Source organism: Lampetra fluviatilis, chromosome 35, assembly GCF_964198595.1.
Source record: "Lampetra fluviatilis chromosome 35, kcLamFluv1.1, whole genome shotgun sequence".
Taxonomy (NCBI): domain Eukaryota; kingdom Metazoa; phylum Chordata; class Hyperoartia; order Petromyzontiformes; family Petromyzontidae; genus Lampetra; species Lampetra fluviatilis.
The window spans coordinates 6,537,738-6,556,021 of record NC_136309.1 but is presented as its reverse complement, the minus strand read 5'-3'; the positions used below and the strand labels follow the sequence as shown (position 1 = coordinate 6,556,021).

At 50.3% G+C, this 18,284-nt stretch overlaps 2 protein-coding genes across 2 annotated transcripts; both read left to right on the top strand.

Moving 5' to 3' along the window:
* The first annotated feature begins 2,491 nt into the window (after positions 1 to 2,491).
* On the top strand, positions 2,492 to 6,881 carry MRPL12 (mitochondrial ribosomal protein L12). The gene is made up of 5 exons (XM_078873021.1): positions 2,492 to 2,924; positions 4,335 to 4,518; positions 4,614 to 4,688; positions 5,081 to 5,209; positions 6,448 to 6,881. The coding sequence occupies exons 1-5, from the start codon at positions 2,887 to 2,889 to the stop codon at positions 6,562 to 6,564; spliced, it is 543 nt and encodes a 180-aa protein (XP_078729147.1). The 5' UTR covers positions 2,492 to 2,886; the 3' UTR covers positions 6,565 to 6,881.
* A 1,985-nt stretch (positions 6,882 to 8,866) lies between these two features.
* LOC144944580 (deoxyribonuclease-1-like) lies at positions 8,867 to 13,452 on the top strand. The gene is made up of 8 exons (XM_078872854.1): positions 8,867 to 9,097; positions 9,795 to 9,883; positions 10,175 to 10,258; positions 11,320 to 11,435; positions 12,586 to 12,698; positions 12,814 to 12,968; positions 13,101 to 13,197; positions 13,370 to 13,452. Exons 1-8 carry the CDS (start codon positions 8,960 to 8,962, stop codon positions 13,415 to 13,417), a joined length of 840 nt encoding a protein of 279 aa, XP_078728980.1. The 5' UTR covers positions 8,867 to 8,959; the 3' UTR covers positions 13,418 to 13,452.
* The last annotated feature ends 4,832 nt before the right edge of the window (positions 13,453 to 18,284 follow it).

Genomic DNA, 18,284 nt, shown 5'->3' with positions numbered 1-18,284 from the left:
CACTACCAAACACATTCCTGCGGAGGGAGCTGGTAGGAACGTTGGGTTGCTCGGTCAATGGCCAGGGTCAACGGCGGCGTGGTGTATTCCGCAAATATGCCTGAGGGCGGGCACAAGCCGGCGTGAGTAGGTTAAACGTTGAGTTTTGAGTACCACGGGGTGACCAGCCCCTCCCCACCCAGCCCCACCAAGCCCCTCCCTGCACGACGGACACAATACTTCCCAATATAGGTTTTTGGGTTTAGATCGCGTTATTTATAAATGTGTCGTAACCCTCCACCACCAGACACAGCCAAACAGTAAAACATGTGTCACGTTTTTCAAAAGACAAAATAATTCACTTTAGCCCACCGGTGTGCTGAAGAGAGAATGAACATCATTTTAAAATCTGAGTACGACGTTTCGCTGATAATTACAATCCGCTTCATCGGGCAAGAATGGTGAAGCTCTCCTGTTGCTTCCGGTCTTTTTTACTGTTTGGCCGTGTCGGGTGGTGGAGGGTTATGACACATTTATAAATAACGCGATCTGACCCAAAAACCTATATTTTGAATAATGGTCACGAAAGCCTACGTGTTAAATTGACAATACTTCCCTTGTGGGCTGGTGTAACAGGAGGTTCCTCCCAGTGTAATTTTATTTGAGCCTTATTTCTGTCGCTGGAGAATCTGACCATATCCTAGAACCACCACAAGCACTTTCCACCTGAACAATCGCACAGCATATTGCCACCCTTCATGCGTCCTGTGGTAACCCAGTCCGCTATGACCCCACACCAAGATTAGTACGGTTGGCTACGTCCCGTGCGAATGGATTTCAACATACACCATGTATAGAAGCCGGACCTTCAAATCAATAATCACTGCTTCAGCAATTTGCAGGAACAACATCGTGCCCCTCGGCTGATCTACTGCAAACTATCCCCGTCGTCTTCACCGATCTACTCGGTGGCACAGTGTTGTGTTCTAGTCGGGTCCAAGAAGCTCTTACATAAAACTGCTAGAGATGCACATTTGAATAACGGGACACGCATCATAACCGGAGCACTGCAACCGACACCAATGCCCTAACTCTGCCATGGTGAGCATTGATAATTGGTTTTTTACCCTTCTATCTGGCAACAAAACTGACACCTTTTTTACAAGGAGTCATGTTTACATAGACCACAATACCTGCAGACAATGCAAACAAAAAACATAACTCTGATAATGTGCACTGTCCTTGAAGTTGATTGGTCCACACCCGAGACAGCTTTCCTTAGAGCCTAGTCTCACATGGGTTGGACCAGATGACGCCAAAAGGCGCATTATGACTGCATGTATTGTGGTCTGTGTAAACATGACTCCTTGTAAAAAAGGTGTCAGTTTTGTTGCCAGATAGAAAGGTAAAAAACCAATTATCATATTTTTACTGGCAAATGAGGTTCCAATGATGGTGAGCATTGTCACCAAATATCCGCAGAAACTTGCAAACTGCAAGGGCGTTGACATGTTTTCTTGCTGAAGAGAACCCATCGACCAAGGTGTCTTGACGATGTTTCTCTCGCCGTTCTTCCCGTCTCAAATCCCTAATGGGATCGCGCTCTGCTGCTGCTGCTACTGTCACCATCCCAGAATCTCACCCAGATATGGAGAGAAAAAAAACGCTGGCAAACAGTGTGGAACAACGCGGACGTCCAGAATAAACACCTCATTCGAGACTCGTAAAGATACAGACTCGTAGAGACATACATTCCACAAGTAGTGACTAATCCCATATCTGCATTTTCCGTAAATATGCTAAATTCCTCTGTTGATATGTAAATTCCTTTGTCAAGGCGCTCTCCTCCTCTAACCCAGCTTAAATATACGCTGCTAAGCATGGTAGTGTTCAATCGGACGCTGTCTTTCCGACAGCCCTGTTCTTCACCTGAGGACGGCTGCTTGCGTTGTGGCCGAAACGTGAGAATTTTATTTAAAATGTAATTTTATTATTTTTATTGTTTTCTTTTTACAAGTGTAATATGTTTAATATTTATTATTTAATTATGTTTCATATTTATTATTTAACCATGTTGTGTTTTTATTATTTAATTATGTTTTATTTTTATTATTATTTTGTATGTTTTATTTTTATAATTTTATTATGTTTTATTATTTTATTATGTTTTATTTCAAATTGTATTTTATGTAAAAACATTTTTATTTTATTATTTCCCTTCCACGTGACTTTACCGAAAGAACCAAGAAGACATACATACCGTGTCAACCCACACGGTTTTGCCCATATTCGTGTACAGAGAATTTAAAAGTTTGCAGGTCCACACGAACGCGCGCGCCGTCAACGAACCATCGAAACGACGCGAACTCTCTCCTGCCAAGGCGCAAGACAACACAACCCACACCCCGAGATGCCGTGGGGGGGGGGTGGGAAGGCCATTGCACTCACGCGAGACCGCCGACGAAGCCTCACTCACAATCACCCACGCAGACCCTGACCCCTGACCAAGATGGCCGCAACATCCGGTCATGGGTCTGTTAACGTCACGGATGTGAGACCCTTGACCCGGATGTGGTGGGGGCGCTTCTCGCGGGTGCTTGTGGGGGCGGCGTGGTCTGCGCGTGCAGAGGTCGCGTCCCGTCGCGTGGTGGCCCGAACAGCAGCAGCAGCGAGGAGGAGGAGGAGAGAGCGTGCTTGTTGATACTCGTGGTGGTGGTGCTTGTTGATACTCGTGGTGGTGGTGCTGCTGCTGCTCGTGGTGGTGGTGGTCCTGCTCGTGGTGGTGTTGCTGCTGCTGGAGGAGAGTGCCGAGGCCGGGCGCGGTACTCCAAGCCGGACTAAGACCAGGGACCCGTCCAGTGTCATCCTCTCCTCTTCTCCTCTCTCCGTCACCCGTCTCGCCGCACGATGCTGGGGGCGCTGCGCTTCTGCCGCCAGCTGAGCAGGTAATGAAGGGTACGCGGCGAGAGGCTGGGCTGGGGTTAGACACAGACACTGGACTGGGGTTAGACTCAGACACTGGGTCATGGTGAGAGACTGGGGTTAGACTCAGACACACTGGGTCATGGTGAGAGACTGGGGTTAGACACAGACACTGAGCCATGGTGAGAGACTGGGGTTAGACTCAGACACTGGGCCATGGTGAGAGACTGGGGTTAGACTCAGACACACTGGGTCATGGTGAGAGACTGGGGTTAGACTCAGACACACTGGGTCATGGTGATAGACTGGGGTTAGACTCAGACACTGGGTCATGGTGAGAGACTGGGGTTAGACACAGACACTGGGCCATGGTGAGAGACTGGGGTTAGACTCAGACACTGGGCCATGGTGAGAGACTGGGGTTAGACTCAGACACACTGGGTCATGGTGATAGACTGGGGTTAGACTCAGACACTGGGTCATGGTGAAAGACTGGGGTTAGACACAGACACTGGGCCATGGTGAGAGACTGGGGTTAGACACAGACACTGGGCCATGGTGAGAGACTGGGGTTAGACACAGACACTGGGCCATGGTGAGAGACTGGAGTTAGACTCAGACACTGGGTCATGGTGAGAGACTGGGGTTAGACTCAGACACTGGGTCATGGTGAGAGACTGGGGTTAGACACAGACACTGGGTCATGGTGAGAGACTGGGGTTAGACTCAGACACTGGGTCATGGTGAGAGACTGGGGTTAGACTCAGACACTGGGTCATGGTGAGAGAATGGGGTTAGACTCAGACACTGGGTCATGGTGAGAGAATGGGGTTAGACTCAGACACTGGGTCATGGTGAGAGACTGGGGTTAGACTCAGACACTGGGTCATGGTGAGAGACTGGGGTTAGACACAGACACTGGGTCATGGTGAGAGACTGGGGTTAGACTCAGACACTGGGTCATGGTGAGAGACTGGGGTTAGACACAGACACTGGGTCATGGTGAGAGACTGGGGTTAGACACAGACACTGGGTCATGGTGAGAGACTGGGGTTAGACTCAGACACTGGGTCATGGTGAGAGACTGGGGTTAGACACAGACACTGGGTCATGGTCAGAGACTGGGGTTAGACTCAGACACTGGGTCATGGTGAGAGACTGGGGTTAGACACAGACACTGGGCCATGGTCAGAGACTGAGGTTAGACACAGACACTGGGTCATGGTGAGAGATTGGGGTTAGACTCAGACACTGGGTCATGGTGAGAGACTGGGGTAAGACACAGACACTGGGCCATGGTGAGAGACTGGGGTTAGACTCAGACACTGGGTCATGGTGAGAGACTGGGGTTAGACACAGACACTGGGCCATGGTAAGAGATTGGGGTTAGACACAGACACTGGGCCATGGTTAGAGACGTGCTGTTTCCGCAGGCCGGGAGGGGTTCCCTGCGCCCTGCGCTGCCTGGGCACCTCGTCTCTGCGACCCGCGGACGCGCTCGCGGCGCCGCCCCTGGACGGGGACCCTCACGAATTCTCGCCAAAGGTCCAGCAGCTCGTGAGCGACATCACGAGCCTCAGCCTCCTCGAGGTGGCGGACCTGAACAAGCTGCTCAAGGTACGCCACGCCCTCCACTGCCGCCTTGAGATGATGGTGTCCGCGCCTTGAGATGATGTCTGCGCATTCACGCGTCGCTTGTCGTGTCCTCGCAGAAAACTCTGAACATCCAGGACGTGGGCTTTATGCCGATGGCTGCTGCCACCTCGGCCGCAGCGCCTGCCGAAGCGGTGAGTGGCGACACTTCCCGTGACTTCTCATTGCACGCTGCCTGCAGCTCCGCACGTGCACGAGCTCACACCTGCTCACTCCTCGCATGTGACCACTCGTTCCTCCTCACAGTTCACTCCTCACTGCACACTCTTCACTGCACGCTTCTCAACACTCGCTTCTGACCGCTGGCTTCTCCTCACCGCTGGTTCATCCTCACCCTTGATTGCTCATTGCTAGCCCCTCACCGCTCGTTCATCCCCACCGCTTATTCCTCATTGCTCACTCCTCACCGCTCGCTTCTCCTTATCACTTGCTCCTCACCACTTACTCCTCACTGCTCGTTCCTCCCCACCGTCCGTGCCTCACCACCCGCTCCTCACTGCTCGCCCCTCTTGTGCATGCCGTTCAGGAGGAGGACGCTCCGGTCAAGAAGGAGAAGACTCACTTCATGGTTCGCCTCACGGAGGTGCGTGGCTCCGACAAGGTGAAGCTCATCAAGGAGGTGAAGGCCTGCATGCCCGGCCTCAACCTCGTGCAGGTGAGCGCTTTGCCCGGCCGCACAGCGTGCCGCTGTGGGCGAAACTGAATGCGAGCAATGACAATCACACGCCGACAGCCAAATCTACATATCTCTTCAAGTATTCACCTGGATTTAACCTCAGAAGGAACGTCTCATTTGCTGGGGTGTCCAGAAGGTCAGGTGATGCAGACCTTGAAAACACACGTGTGTACACTGGCACAGCAAACACGTAACAACGCGTAATGACACATACACTAAAGTTGAAATCGATAACTTGTACATTGGGCATTAATGTAGTGAACATCAAAGACAAAGATCCGCCTATAGCCTGTAACAAACTGTCGGAGCAATTGCTGTTAGCGAGCACCTATGAAGGCCGGCACGGTACACGAGGGGATGGGTGGCCAGCACCACATCCAGCTGCCTTTGTCTCGCTAGTGGTATTGTTTACACACTGCACCAGGTACTCATTTGAGGCCGAGTCGACCTAGGGGAGATCTAGGACCAGCTCCAGATAATCATGACTGGTGTTGGCTGTGAGAAGCAATCGAAACCGGGTCACCAGGTTCATAGTTCAGCACGCTAACCGCTACGCTACCGCTCCCCACCAACACACACAACTGCAACGAACCAACACACACACAAATGCAAGAGTTGATAAGATAGTGAACATCACACCCAATTAAACACGCAAATCACCTTCGAGCCCCACTAGTCTCATTGGATCTGAGAAGTTAAGCAGAGTTGAACCTGGTTAGTATAGTACTAGATTGGGAGACTGCCTGGGAATGCCATATCTTGCAGGCTGGGATGGTCAGGTGACCAGGAGATGGCGGTGTAGCAAAATATCTGCCTGTTAAATCTGTTGTGAATCATTGAGTGTTGTCCCCTCGTTATTTTGTGAGTCTTCTGCGGGTTCCCCAGTTTCCTTCCACAAGCCACGTGTCTCATCGAATCTCAAAGAACTGGTCAAACATCCCAATGCAGGATCTTCCTGTAATTGTGTTGAGACTCAGGAAGACTTTACTGTTTTAGTTGTAAGAATTGTTCCTCACCTCACCGGGTGAGTGAGCGGAAACAATTGGCACCTTAAATGCTCGTACACCACGTGACAATTTTATTTGTTTGGCTGTGTCGGGTGGTGGAGGGTCTTAACGACACAAAATTTGTCCAGATAATTACTTGGCCCAAGAAAAAAATGTATTGCCGTCGGCTGACTACACCGTGCACATCGCTGCCGAACGTTGTGTTTTCAGGCCAAGAAGCTGGTGGAGTCGCTGCCGCAGGAGATCAAGGCCAACGTCCCCAAGGAAGAGGCCAACCAGCTCAAGGCCGCACTGGAGGCCGCGGGGGGGCTCGTGGTGCTGGAGTAGCGGCGCTGCCACGTGGGTCCCCGGGGGGACGGGGAGAGCGAGCGGCGATCGTAGTCGAAGGCCGCGATGAACATTCGCAGCGTGTTTTTGCGGCCCTGAGAAAAGTGCGAGTTTCCCGGTTGACTCGCGATTTCCATCACCAGAACGTGAGCACTTGGACGAAGGGTGGCCATGCAGTGGGAGGGGTTTGAAGCCACCGCGGAGAAGGAGGTGGGGGGGGGATTGTCTTTCCGGATGCTTGAGGGATTCCGACAGAATGCAACCGTATGTGTCCTCGTCATATTTTGCATCAATAAAGTGTTCTTTTGAAACCTTAAGCAGATGTGTGTTTACACCTGCGGTAGCCGATCGATTGGTGACCGCAGTTGCTGCCCTAAAGGGTAAAAATGGCAGCCGTGCAGGTGTCATGGCACGGTTCGGCTCCCATGAGGTGGGGGCGCAGAGTCCCGCTCCCCGTGGGTCTTGCGTTCCGCAGCTCCAAGCCAGAGAGTGACGGTATCCAACCTGACGTTCAGGCCGGACAAAGAGCGGCTTTTATTCTTTTCCGTTCAGTTGACGCGGCCATACTTGGGTGAGCAGCGTTGGTTTCTCCGGCTTGCCGCGTCGCTCCTGCTGATGCCAGGCACTGGGGGTGTGGGGCCCGAGGAGAGTGTGCGGGATCTGGTGAGGGGAAGGGGTCGGAGTGGAGGAGCTGCGAGAGCCCCCTCCTGTGAGCGGTGCATTCTTAAGCCTCGGCTGTCGTGAGCCACCGCCTGGAACATTCCCAGGTGCTCTGCGGGAGCCCACGTTGCGTGCAAAGGTGAGTGTACTCATGCCGGCGCTGGGAAGTGGCCAGGCGGTGCTCACAAGATAAGATATCGTCCAAAACGAAGGCTCTGGGTCCAGCCCTACGTGGGAGGAATGTTTGTGTGTGCACGCTGGTATATAAGTTCTACAAACGGGACTGCTGGAGGGCAGGTCAAGATTGGAGGTAAGCTCACAATAGCAGTGCTGTTCGTGTCACGTCTCTCCTGGGCATAGCTGGATTATTGGAAACTTAGAAATCTGCTTCCACACTTGTTAGGAAATCGCTTCAGTTGAGTGGTGAATTGTTTTAGAACCTCGCAATTTTCGCAGTTGCCAGTAGTTCACTAATATGTGGACCCACATAGAGACTGATAGACTCGTAGAGATCCACAGATTTACATCGAGTTCGGGGTGGCACAGTGCAGGAGTTGAGTGTCGCCAGTGACTCACCTTTTGTATGACCTTGATCTGTTACAAAATGTGATCTCGGTGTTTTGGATCTTTGGTCTTCTGCTGTGCAACTGATCAACATAAGTTCTGTCCATTCTAGATTTGAAGCTTTCGTGACTGCAAGGATTCATATTCTTAGATTTTTTCGGTAAAGTCACGTAGGTAAAAAATTAAAATTAATAAAAGTAAAATAAAATAAAATCACGACGTTTCAGAGGCAACACAAGCTTCCGTCTTCAGGTGGAACCATCACAGCACGATAGCTGTATCAAGTAAAGAGAAATTCCAAGAAACAGTTTGTATGTATACTGGTTGAGGATGGGAGAAGCCAAGGTAGGCCCTGGATATTATTTTTGTGAGGTTCGGTGTGGCTGAAGCACGCTGTTAGGAATGAGCCTTTGTTGTTTAAACTAGGTGCGGTTGATGTAAAGGTGCGTGTAAATGGGACTGAGCCTTTTGTTATGTAGAGTTGGTGCGGCTGAAATCGCTGCCAGGAATGAGTCTTTGTTGTGTAGAATGGTTGAACTGGGAGGTTCTAAGAGTTGTTAAGATGCTGTCCAGTTGTGTGGCTATAATTATAATCGGCCCACAAAGGAGCGCCGTGCTCTGCTTCGATGTGCGCTGGGGCTGCTGGAGCGTCTCCTCGTGCGTGCGAGTTTCCTACTGAACTGGTCCTAGGCTGTGTCTTTTCGTCGATGATCCTCAATGCTTTCCTGGCTCCAGCCTTGGTCCACAGTAGCTCTACGATATTTTGGCTACGGCTTGTTCCGGACATTTGCACGTGCTGGCTGGCCAACTTTTCAAGTGGATTGGACGGTATTGCCAATGCTATGTTTAGGTCTTTGATGAGGGTGTGGGCCCGTCTCTTTAAGGCTTGATGCTTGTGCAATTAGAGCGTTTATCAATATCACCCAAGTCGATGAATTTCCACAGAGCAATTTCGGCTGTCTTTCATGCTGTACCTGCCTGCCCGTCCGATGCCGCACCCGTCTCGTGCCTTGTAGCTACTGCGACGACGATCTTCATCCGTGAAGACAAGTGGTGGCGGAGGTAGTGCGACGCGAGGCCGCGTGGTGTGGGCTCCGGCGGGCGGTCTGGGTGGTGTGTGCAGCCACGTCCGTCTGGTCTCTCGGTGCAGGTTTGGTCCCAATTCGCAACCATGAAGCTCCTGCTCGCCGCAGCGCTGCTCGCAGTCGCGATGGGAATGGCCGAGTCGATTCGCATCGCCGCCTTCAACATCCAGACGTTCGGCGATGCCAAGATGTCCAAGCCCGACGTGGCGAAGGTCATCGTGGATGTAAATGCCTCCTTGTCCCCGCCATGCCCTCACCGGTCCCGAATGCCTGTCTCCCCATTATACCAGATACCAATCCATTGCTACGCCAAACGACAGATCGCTGCTCTGATGAACTTTGAGGCTGGGTTCGTCCCGTTTGCCACCCTGAGCCAGTGGTGACAATTCCACATTTCTATGAAGGAGGCAAGTCTATTAATTGGACAACCAATATGACTTCCCCACAAAGTGGTAGATATTTTACTGACCCCGAAGGGATGATGGGCCAAGTCAATCACCAACAAAGATTTCAACTCGGAACCTTCTGTTTGCAGGCCGCTCGCTCTTCACGCTGAGCCACCCGGCCGGATAATAAAAATCTCTTCCCCAGAGATCAGTTCCTCTGTATCTACCAGATGATTCTGTTGATATATGAGATAATCTGTCTCTACCGTCACATAATCTCTATTTACAGATAACAGATATCTTTCCAAGGTACCAAGTAATCTGTCTATTCACCAGGTATCAGATCATGAGATCCATGGATGGAGATCGTTAGCGCTTTGTGCCAGCTCGTTCACCCACAGTGCCAAGTTATCCGCCAATCCCGGGCGTATCGCAGTGGTCGCTGGGAAGGAGTACAGCTCCCAATAGAGAGCACCGAAGCTGGCACAACGTGGTCATCTCTTCGCCAAATTCCAGAAATATGTCTCTTCCTCAGGTTATCAGTCTCTATGACATCGTCGTAGTGCAAGAGGTTCGGGACTCAGATCTCAGCGCCGTCAAGCTTCTCATGAGCCAGCTCAACAGGTGAGAGGACCGGTGTCACGGTGAGGAGCGGTCACGGCGAGGAGAGTTTACGTGCGGGGAGGTCGCGGGGAGGAGTAGGTCGCGATGGAGAGGTCAGGATAAATATCTAATTGGGACTGTGAAAGGACAAAACGAGAGGTGTTGATTTTCCCGGGAAGCCTTTCGAGTTGGCGTCGTGTGTTTTCGCTGAGGCCAGGTCATAAACGCAAAATGGCGTGATCTGAAGGATGCGAGTCAGGGTATCACTGCGCTATTTGTCTCACCTGGGCTCATTCTGCGCATGTGCGACAGTGCCTCAGCCCATCACTACGAGTACCTGGCCAGCGATCAGCTCGGCAGCTCCACCTACACAGAGCGCTACGTCTACATCTACAGGTAACACCCAACTACAGGCGACACCTACCTACAGATGACACAGGTGACACCCAACCACAGGCGACACCGACAGGTGATACGCAGCTACAGGTGACACGCAGCTACAGGTGACATTCACCTACAGGTGACACCTACAGGTGGTAAACGTAGCTACACGTGACGATGACATGCGACACACTGCAAGTGACACCCACTTGCAGGAGATACGCGTAGGTAACACTGGTCAACACACTTTTTCTGGCATAAGGTATTCCAACGGTTTTAAGGTAATATTGGGGATTTTGAGATATCAAATATTGCATTTTCAATAAAAACTGCAGAAGAAAAATATTAAATAAATGTGGATATCTACATAAAATGATATTATGAACACACTATGCTAAAAATACAGCACCATATTTTAACACTAAAGCAGTCACTGGCTCGCAACAACTTGCAATCATAAGTGACAGAGTTAATTTCTGGTAAAATCAATGAAAATGGGGTATGCCGATAGCATAAAAATGAGATGTGATAGAGCAAATCTGAGATTAGATTTGGAATCAGCACCCTGAAATTAGTCTAAAACAGCTGCAAAAGTCCAGGCCAGAAAAAAATGTTTTTTTTTTGTTGACCAGTGTAAAAACATCTACAGGTGACACGCAGCAGTGCATGTACCGCAGCAAATCTGGACTGGACTGCCCTACCCTTATAAATTATCTCCACGTGGTCCTAGAAAGTATTTTCTAGAGATGTGTTTTCTCTTGAGCATGGAACCTTCTCTCCTCACACTTGATACAGCAAATCTGGCTGTGACGGTCTCACCTGTTGACGGAGACTTGTGTTGCCTCCGAAACGTCGTGATTTTTATGATTTTATTTTTTATAAATTTTCATTTCATTTTTTTACCTACGTGACTTTACCGAAAAAACTAAGAGTATGGAACCTTCTCATCAGAGATTTTTGTAAACATCTTCCACACTTCACATTTTCGAAGCCCTTTCTCTCAAAGTCATCCAGCTGCGACAGTGCTGCTGCTGCTGCTCTCCGCAGGGATCAGCTCGTGTCTCTTGTCTCCACAGGGACAAGGTCGTGTCTGTCTCCAGCAGCTACCACTACGACGATGGCTGCGAGTCTTGTGGCACCGACACGTTCAGTCGCGAGCCGTTCCTGGTCAGGTTCAACATCCCCAGCAGCGGTGAGGTTCTCGGCCACGCTGGAGGGAAGGGCGGTGGACGGAGTGAATTTCAGAACCAGGGCTGGAGTTGGGTCGTCACCCGTCTGGGTTTGATCTGGTCGGGCCGTCTGGGATTGGGGTGATCTCCGTTCGGGTGGCGCCAGGAATGGATTTAAATTTCGATTGAAAGCTTTCGTGACTGCAGGGATTCATCTTCTTGGTTCTTTCGGTAAAGTCACGTAGAAGGGAAATAATTAAATAATAAAATAAAACATAATTAAATAATTCTTTCGGTAAAGCCACGTAGAAGGGAAATAATAAAATAATAAAAGGAAAATTAGAAAATGATAATTAACTAATAAAATATTGCAAATAAAACATAATAAAATAATTATAAATTGATTATTTTATTATACAAATAAAACATAATAAAATAATTCTAAAATTAATATTTGATTATGTTTTATTTTTATTACTTTATTATTTCACTTCTACGTGACTTTACCGAAAGAACCAAGAAGAGGAATGGATTTGTACCCGAGATCCGGTACCGTCTTGCTGCATTGAACTTCATTTCAGATACTGCACGGTGTTGATAGACATCGGGTGACCGAGAAACACGTCTGAGTTTTGCCTACAGCAGGAAAGGTGGCTGTCCTCGGTGAGAGTGTGTGTGCTGCAACACTGCAACACGGGGCCGTTGGGATGTGAGGTGTGGTGACGTGGGGTGGTGAGTTGGGTGTAGAGGATGTGTGTGTGTGGTGGTGAAGAGTATGGTGGTGAGTGTGGTGGTGAGAGTAGTGGTGAATTTTGGCGAGCGGTGGTGTGGCAGTTAGCGCGCTGCGCTACCAACCCGACAACCCGGGTTCGATTCCCGCTCACAGCCAACACCAGTGACGATAATTATCTGAACCGGTCCTGGGCCTCTCCTATGTCGACTCAGCCTCAAATGAGTCCCTGGTGCAGTGTGTAAACATCGCCACTAGGGAGACAAAGGCGGCCGGGCGTGCTGCTGACGACCCACCCCCTCGTGTGCCACAGTGCCCGCCTTCGTAGATGCTCGCTAACAGCACTTGCCCCAACAGTCGGTTAAGGCTATACGGGGTCTTTGTTGTATTTTGGTGAGAGTGTGGCGGTGATGGTGAGGAGCGTGGTGGTTGTGCGATTGCAGCTGTGCCGCAGCTCGTGCTCGTGCCGCAGCACACGTCGCCCGATCTGGCGGTGACGGAGATCGACGCGCTCTTCGACGTCTACACGGACGCGCGCCAGCGCTGGGGCACGGACGTGAGGCAGCCTCCCCATCACCGTGACGCCGCGTTCCCGACACCGCCACATCTTTGACACAGCGACGTGGCCTCCGCACCTGCCCGTGTTCCTCAGAACGCCGTGTTCCCCACAGAGCATCATGATCCTGGGTGACCTGAACGCCGACTGCAGCTACGTGGCGGCGTCCGACTGGGGGCGCATCCGCCTGCGCTCGGACTCGCGCTTCTCCTGGCTCATCGGCGACGAGGCGGACACCACCGTGGGCACCACCAACTGCGCCTATGACAGGTGCGGATGGGGCCCTTCAGATTGGCGACCCGCTGGGGTCTGGGTCCTCAGTGGGGTCGGGGTCTCGGAGGGGATCGGGTCCCGGTGGGGTGGGGTTCTCGTCTCACGGTGCCTTCCCCCTCTCGTGCGCAGGATCGTGGTGGCTGGGAGCGCGCTCCAAGGGGCCATTGCTTCCGGCTCTGCACGCATCCTCAATTTCCAGTCCATGTATGGCCTGACCCTGGAGAAGGTGAGCGGTCCCGTGGCAGTCCCCGTGGGGGTCCCCGTGGGGGTCCCTTGGGGGTCCCGTGGGAGTTCCGTGGAGGTCTCGTGGGGTCCGCGTGGCTGCTGGTTTCACTGTTGACTCCTAGAGCTCCTATCCGCCCCCCTGACCCCGTGTTTGTTCCTCCTCCCCGCCCCAGGCCAAGGAGGTGAGCGACCATTTCCCGGTGGAGGTGACCATCAACTAGAGGATCCTGCTGCTGCTGCTGCTGCTGTAGCTGAGTGTGGCTGAATAAACGTTGGCCCTCTCACTCCTCGCGTCCGTCTCGCTCTGTCTCGCACGGCATCGCACATCAGTTACCAGCGCACACAGGGTTGTCACCTCATCTCCTCCCCCCTCATCCTCACCCACCTCATCCTCCTCACAACCTCTCATTCATTGCTCACACCCTCCCCCACCCCACCACCCCTTCCGCTGACCGGGTCAGGGCTCCTCGTTCCCTCTCCCTCTCCGTCTTGTTCTGATACAGATTCCGTGTGTGTCCCGTAGGTAAAAAAAATTAAATAAATAAAATCACGACGTTTCGGGCGCAACACAAGCGTCCTTCTTCAGGTGACACACTTAAGCAGTTGTGCTTTTCGCTAAGTTGTCCCCACCTGACACACTTAAGCAGTTGTGTTTTTCGCTAAGTTGTCCCCACCTGAAAAAGGACGCTTGTGTTGCGCCCGAAACGTCGTGATTTTATTTATTTGAATTTTTTAACCTACGTGACTTTACCGAAAAAAACAAAGAGTATGAATCCTTGCAGTCACGAAAACTTCACATCTAGAATCCCGAGTGTGGCCTGGCTGTTGGGGCAAGTGCTGTTAACAAGCGCCTATGAAGGCCGGCACGTCACATTTGGGAGTGGTGTTGGGCAGTGCCACATCCGGGCCGCCTTTGTATTCCCTGTGCTAATGCTTACAAATTTCACCTGGTACTCATTTAAGGCTAGAGTCAACCTGTGCAGCGCCCAGGATCACTCCCTGGCGCTGCCTGTGAGCGGGAATCAATCTCGTCAGGTTCGTCGGTGCAAGTCACCACCACCATTCCTCGCTTCCTGTTGATGGGGAGGTGAGATCACATCGGCCAGGGGACTCGCATCTTCTCACACCTCACCTCCATGCTCTAACGTCCCCTTCATGATGATGATGTTGGAAGCTTCCTGTCCCAGAGGACTGTTCATCCCTCAGGATGACTGGAGCCAGGATGAGCCAACTGGACATCCTGCACTGTACTCCACAGAGGTCTGGGGGGTACCCAGTCCAGCTCCCGACAGATAAATAGCAGCCTCTACTCTCCAATGAGCGTTCGAGTGCATTCCGCGTGACCATTTGCAGTGGTTTTCTGCTGGTTCTGGAGGGACCACTAGGGGGCGTTGGGGGAGCGGTGAATTGGGGGGGGGGTGTGGGAGGGGTCTCCAGGCTCTGACAAATGGGGTTTGGCTAGGTGACGTCATAGACATGTGACACTCCGGGGCCTCCGGCACAAGCTGAGATGTTTTTCACGTGGTTTCGTGGTGAATGGAACTAAAGGTGGAGAGGTACCCAGCCCCTCGTACCCATTGTCCAGTTTTGTGGCTGCAAGCGCCATGAGCGGAAGGGCGGAACAAATGTTTTCCCTTTTGAGTTCAATGTGTCGGAGATTGGTCAATGAGAAATTGTGTAAGTTACTGCTGAGCATACGCTCACTCAGTTTAATAACCATTGCTACAGTCTACATTATAGACTACCAGTACGCTCACTCAGTTTAATAACCATTGTTACAGTCTACATTATAGACTGTCAATATGCTCATCAAGCTTAAAAACCAGGCTACAGTCTACATTATAGACTGCCAGTACATGAGAATAGGTTTCCCCCATTTTTCTAGCAACAAAACAGGTACAGTACACTTACTCAGATTAAGAACCAGGCTACAATCTACATTAGTGGTTCATTTTATATTATTTTTTATTAATTTTGACTTTATTTTTATTATTATTTTTCTTTCTACGCGACTTTACCGAAAGAACCAAAGAATATGAATTCCTGCAGCCACGAAAGTTTTAAGTCAAAATTTAGGCTTCCAGTAGTTCGTCGTTCGAGTCACATTCATCGCAGGCCCCATGTCACAGCGAAATCTTCACAGTTGCTGTAACGCCCACTGAGGCGCCTCCTTCTGATCACAGCGATTAGAGCCACTACGACATTCACAAAAGATAGCCCCAAGTACCCGGGCAACGCCGGGTATTTCCTGATAGTACAAAATAAAATACAAAGACTCCCGTATAGTCTTTACAAGACCGATGGGGCATGTGCTGTTAGCGAGTAGCACCTGTGACGGCCGGCACCAAACTGCTTTCTGCATACCTGTCAACCCCTTAATCAGTGCCCTACTAATTACAGACCAACTCAGACCTCATTGGTTCACCGCGTGCCCCTTATAAACCTCAACGTTTATCCCACAAAGTCCCATCACAAGGGAGAAACACAAATAGACAAAAAAATGTGTTTACCCGTATTGAAACGGCTGTGCGCGGTATCGACCGGAAACACCGATTTCCCCGTACAAAAAGAATACGGGGTAAGCCGTGTGGGTTGACAGGGGTTTGTTTTTGTGCTTTCGTTTGGTGTCATTCTTCCGCGCCTCCGATTCGCACAGTTCGGCGACGTACGGTGCGAAAGAAGTTCACCGTAGAAGTACACATACAGAGGACGGGGGTGGCCGCCTACTCACAACGACGTCAACAAATAAACCGAGTTGGTGGTGCCAGGCTAGGTGCGCTTTGAGGCCGTCGCGTGAAGTGCGGATGGCTCGCTGTAGGCGTGAGGTCACGGGGGACAGCCCAGGTGCCGTGGGGTTTTGTTTCATTTATTAGGTACGAGCAGGAAGTACCCGGCGTTGCCCGGGTCTTAAAATATTTCAAAACTACTCTTAAAAATGTAACAGCAGTGCGTACTGACTGGGTGGTACCTGCTATGATGACAGCAGTGCATACCGACTGTGCTGGTACCTGCTATGATTACAGCAGTGCATGCTGTGGTGGTACCTGCTATGATGACAGCAGTGCATACCGACTGTAGTGGTACCTGCTATGATTACAGCAGTGCATACTGTGGTGATACCTACTATGATTACAGCAGTGCATACTGTGGTGGTACCTACTATGATTACAGCAGTGCATACCGACTGTGGTGGTATCTCTTATCACGACAGTAGTACATGCTGATTATATATCAGTATTTATCAACTCTATAGCACAAAGTACTCACCTGACAGAGTGGCGTGGTGAGGCCTAGTCCCGTGCAGAGCCTCCGGCCTCGCCTAGATTGTCCAGCCGGCCGAGGTGGCACCTTGGCAGGCTGGGCTGCTACCCCTGCCCCCCCCCTCCCAGCCACAATCTCCCTGGTCTCTCTGCAGTAATATCTACGACCTATAGTGGTAGCATCTACCGACTGTATAGTAGTAATAATTACACGCATCGGGGTGGGGGGGACTTCACACAGTGAAGAATTTACCTGTGCGTTTAGTGTACAGTGGTGCCTTGACTTACGAGTTTAATTTGTTCCGCGACGGAGCTCGTAACTCAAATTACTCGTATGTCAAATCAATTTCCCCATTGAAATGAATTGAAATGCCATTAATCCGTTCCGGGGCCTCACAAAACACTGCAGATTTTTTTGTTACATGTTTTTAAATAAGAAAAATGTACTTATAAATAACGAATATTGTATAAAAACACAATACAATAGAACGTACTGCAATAAACTGGCTTCATTAAGCACATGTACAATGTACAGCATTTACCTTGGAGATCAGACGACTTGAAGATGCTGATGGAGATGGAGGAGAAAGGCTGAACTGAATAACTGAATCTTATTCTCAGATTTTTGCCCTTTTCGCAAACACTTTCCTCATTTTCATCTGCAGGGGTTTTCGATAAAAACCTCTCCAATGAGGTCTGTTTCATCCTCCATTTCAGAATGTTTCTGAAATGAGCAGAGGTGGGACAAAGTCATTGTGATGCAAGTCCAAGTCGAGTCGCAAGTCATCAAATTCATGACTCGAGTCTGACTCGAGTCCAAGTCACATGACTCGAGTCCACATCTCATAGGTGGGACAAAGTCATTGTTATGCAAGTCCAAGTCGAGTCGCAAGTCATCAAATTCATGACTCGAGTCTGACTCGAGTCCAAGTCACATGACTCGAGTCCACACCTCTGGAAATGAGTTAGGCGAGTGTCATTAAATAGCGCCGTCGCACGCCCAGTTGCAACTTTTTCTGGGTGCTTCTTTTGAATAAAGTCTGAAAGTTTCTCCTACATTCCCAACATTTCCTTTATCTCACTTGTAGAGATAACCTCCTCTGCCTCCTCCACGAAGTTTTGAAAAATAACTGCAAGCACAAATGCGAGCACAACACTGATGCTTCTATTGCTTAAAGCAGGCATGTCCAAAGTCCGGACCGCGGGCCAATGACGGCCCGCGGTCAGATTTCATACGGCCCGCAGCGTCGGTCTTATAATGTGTTAGTTATGGCTCGCCAGCTCTGTCAGAATAAATACATCATAAAACTCATGGAAATTTAAGGTATTCTATACAGTTTGTTCAATGTTATCTGACTGAATGAAAGGCAGAATTGCGTTTTTAGAGGTGTTCCCGTCTGCCTGAGTGGCTTATATTTGGTTACATTGTCATTTGAAAAATAAAGGTAATTGTGACGATGAAAATTGTTTTGTAACAGTGTGTATTTCCACGTAACTTTTGTGGTTAAAAAAATGTCAGAAGGATCTATTGGCCCCCGGGCATCTTCACTTTATCAAATGTGGCCCTCTTTGCAAAAAGTTTGGACACCCCTGGCTTAAATTGAACGAGTGGGACACGTGATGCTGGACGGATGTCGTGGCGTTCGCTGTGGCATTCGCTGCGACAACTAGCGGTGGTGTATCTGAAGCTGGCTCGTAACCCGAATTTTAGCTCTCAACTCAAAGCAAAAAAAAAATCGGCCGAGAGAAGGCTCGTATCTCGAAAAACTCGTTAATTAGGACACTGGTAAGTCAAGGTACCACTGCATTTTTATCGCACTTTTACGCG